This window comes from Sphaeroforma arctica (genome assembly GCF_001186125.1).
Source record: "Sphaeroforma arctica JP610 unplaced genomic scaffold supercont1.2291, whole genome shotgun sequence".
Taxonomy (NCBI): domain Eukaryota; class Ichthyosporea; order Ichthyophonida; genus Sphaeroforma; species Sphaeroforma arctica.
In genome coordinates, this window is record NW_014038267.1 from 5,093 (window position 1) to 7,569 (window position 2,477).

A 2,477-nucleotide genomic window follows, 5' to 3' on the forward strand; every position below is an offset into this window, starting at 1 on the left:
TATATATACAATGATATATCATTGAATATACACATCTGCTTTGGCATATTATTAATTATATCGCTTCTATATGCAATCATGTCACGATGGACGATGTGTACGACAACTCGCGCCCTGAATGTCTCAGTAGATTGCCTTATTTTCTACATAATATAATGCTGGCGTTGCTGCAGATTATGTGACGTGCATTTTTGTGACATGCTTATTGTACTTAGTTACACTTCCCTTGTTTTTACTTTCTACAACCCGTTTACCAACAACACTCCGGCACTTTTCTCTACCACATATCTCAATAAAAGAACGCCGCGATGTCTCTATATGTCCATCTCTCATCACCCATCCTAATGTCCTCACACACGTCATGCGCCTTTATTTCGTCACACATTCCACTCAACGTTATTTCCTCACATATATAACAATTCCCTTATTTCCTCACATCCACAACAGCATCTCACAGCCCAACGGCCACGATGGCTCCAGAGACATGGACAGCCACAGCCACAGCGCACATACGCAGTTGGCAAACATAAAGCGGTACGACAGTAGTGTATATCGGGACGGAAATGCGAGCATCAGCAACAGCCAGTCTTCGCCAGGCACAGACTTTACGGCTGCCCAGTTGCTACCAGAGGAAGAGAAGGAACCGTTGCGAACGCTGACGTCGGGGATAAGTATGTGTCTGAAATTGGGGGAGGGGATATACGTCTGAATGTAGTATTCGTTATGTATATGTGCTGGTATGTATATTATGATGTATATGAGCTGGTATGTATATTAAGTTAGCTTTGAGGTGTGTTTATGGATATACATAATAAGTACTAGTTGGTTGGTTAGTCTTTGCCAGACACAGACTGTATACCTGCGCAGTCTCTGTCTAAGAGAAAATAGGACCGGTCCAAAACGCGCTATCGGGGACAAATGTGAACGAGATAAGTTGGAGTTTATGATGATTTCCACTGTATTGTATATGTATATGTGTCGTTTGTATGATATATTTGTGCTGGGGTATAAGTATGTATATGACAAGGGCAGGAGAGTTCTGAGTTGTGTGCTCAGTACACATAAGCGATGGATGTGTATTGCCTTGCAGTGCGACTGTAAAAACTGCCAATTCCAGTAAATACACACACTTGTGTGTATATGTATGTATGTATGAATGTGTGCATGTTTGTACATAGGTATGTTGTATGTATGTTACACTTGTGTGTATATGTATGTATATATGAATGTATGCATATTTGTACGTAGGTATGTTGTATGTATGTTTATCTCCCGTTCTAGAAGTGTGCGGAGCCAGCGAATCAGATCTATATATATCTCAAGCTCAATCTTATTTACATCCCAGACACAGGTCTATTCAAACGCCACTCAAACGTATCATACCCCATTCTATTTTTATCCTCAACTCCATTCTATTTTTATCTCGAACTCCATTCTATTTATAGGCATGGACACGGGCGACAAGTCGACCACGGGAGATGTGCGGAGTAGGACAGACCTGACCGATGCAGAGGGTCTACTCTCGAGCAAGAGCAAAGAGGACAGCAGTGGCTTCAGCTTAGAACCGGCCACTGGAGACACCTCCATTGAGAACTCCGCCGCAAATGGCCTGGAGTTAAGCCCGGGGCAGGATGGGGATGAGCCTGAGCCTGCACCTGCACCTGCACCTGAGATGGAGAATGGGACTGGGCCAGAAAATGGGACTGGGGCGACGGCGGAGGAGACGAGCGCGAAGCTGACGAATGGAGTGGCTGTGGGAAAGGATAGGGCAGATACGAATACGAATAAGGCTATGGCTGGCGAAACAGCGGGAGCCAACGACCCGGGTGGTGTGAATGGCCAGGGTGCGGGAAATGAGGCCCATGGAGAGAATGCAGGGGATGTAGAGGAGGGGAAGTCGGTTGCTAAGCAACGGGTGTTGGACGGCAGTGAAGCCGGTGTGGTTGGGGAGAAGGCGCACAAAGAAACGAACGTTGCTGAAAATGGGGTAAATGTACCGGATGCGAAAGAAAACGTATTTGAAGAGCCTGGCACTGTACCGGATGGCGCAGGTAGTGAACACGCCACATACACTCCCGACAACCAAAACGTACACGCAGAGAAAGAGAACGTAAAAGAGTCTGATGTTAACCACACTGAAGCGCATACGGGTGCGCATGTCCGGAATGAAAGCGAGGGAGAGGATAAACGGGATAACACAGAAATAGAAATAGATCAACCGACCAGTTCAACACGCGACGCAATGAGTCCTGAAGACAAACTTAAAGTGGCGGATGCGATCATTAACACAAGTCCTCTGGTCCTGCAGTCGTCGAATCACAGTCTCGTCAGTCATAACAGCAACAATACAAGCAGGTGAGTGTGTGTATCAATAGATAAATGTATTTGTATGAATAACATAGATGTATGTGCATATATACACTCCCACACACACATACACACACACACACACACACACACACACACACACACACACA

General features: G+C 45.5%; 1 protein-coding gene across 1 annotated transcript; it reads left to right on the top strand.

Moving 5' to 3' along the window:
• Positions 1 to 447: 447 nt before the first annotated feature.
• On the top strand, positions 448 to 2,355 carry SARC_12421 (hypothetical protein; the record flags this gene model as incomplete). The annotated part of the gene is made up of 2 exons (XM_014293474.1): positions 448 to 671; positions 1,446 to 2,355. Coding segments are annotated over 2 exons (1,134 nt in total), but the record flags the coding sequence as incomplete, so codon positions are not given.
• Positions 2,356 to 2,477: the final 122 nt, after the last annotated feature.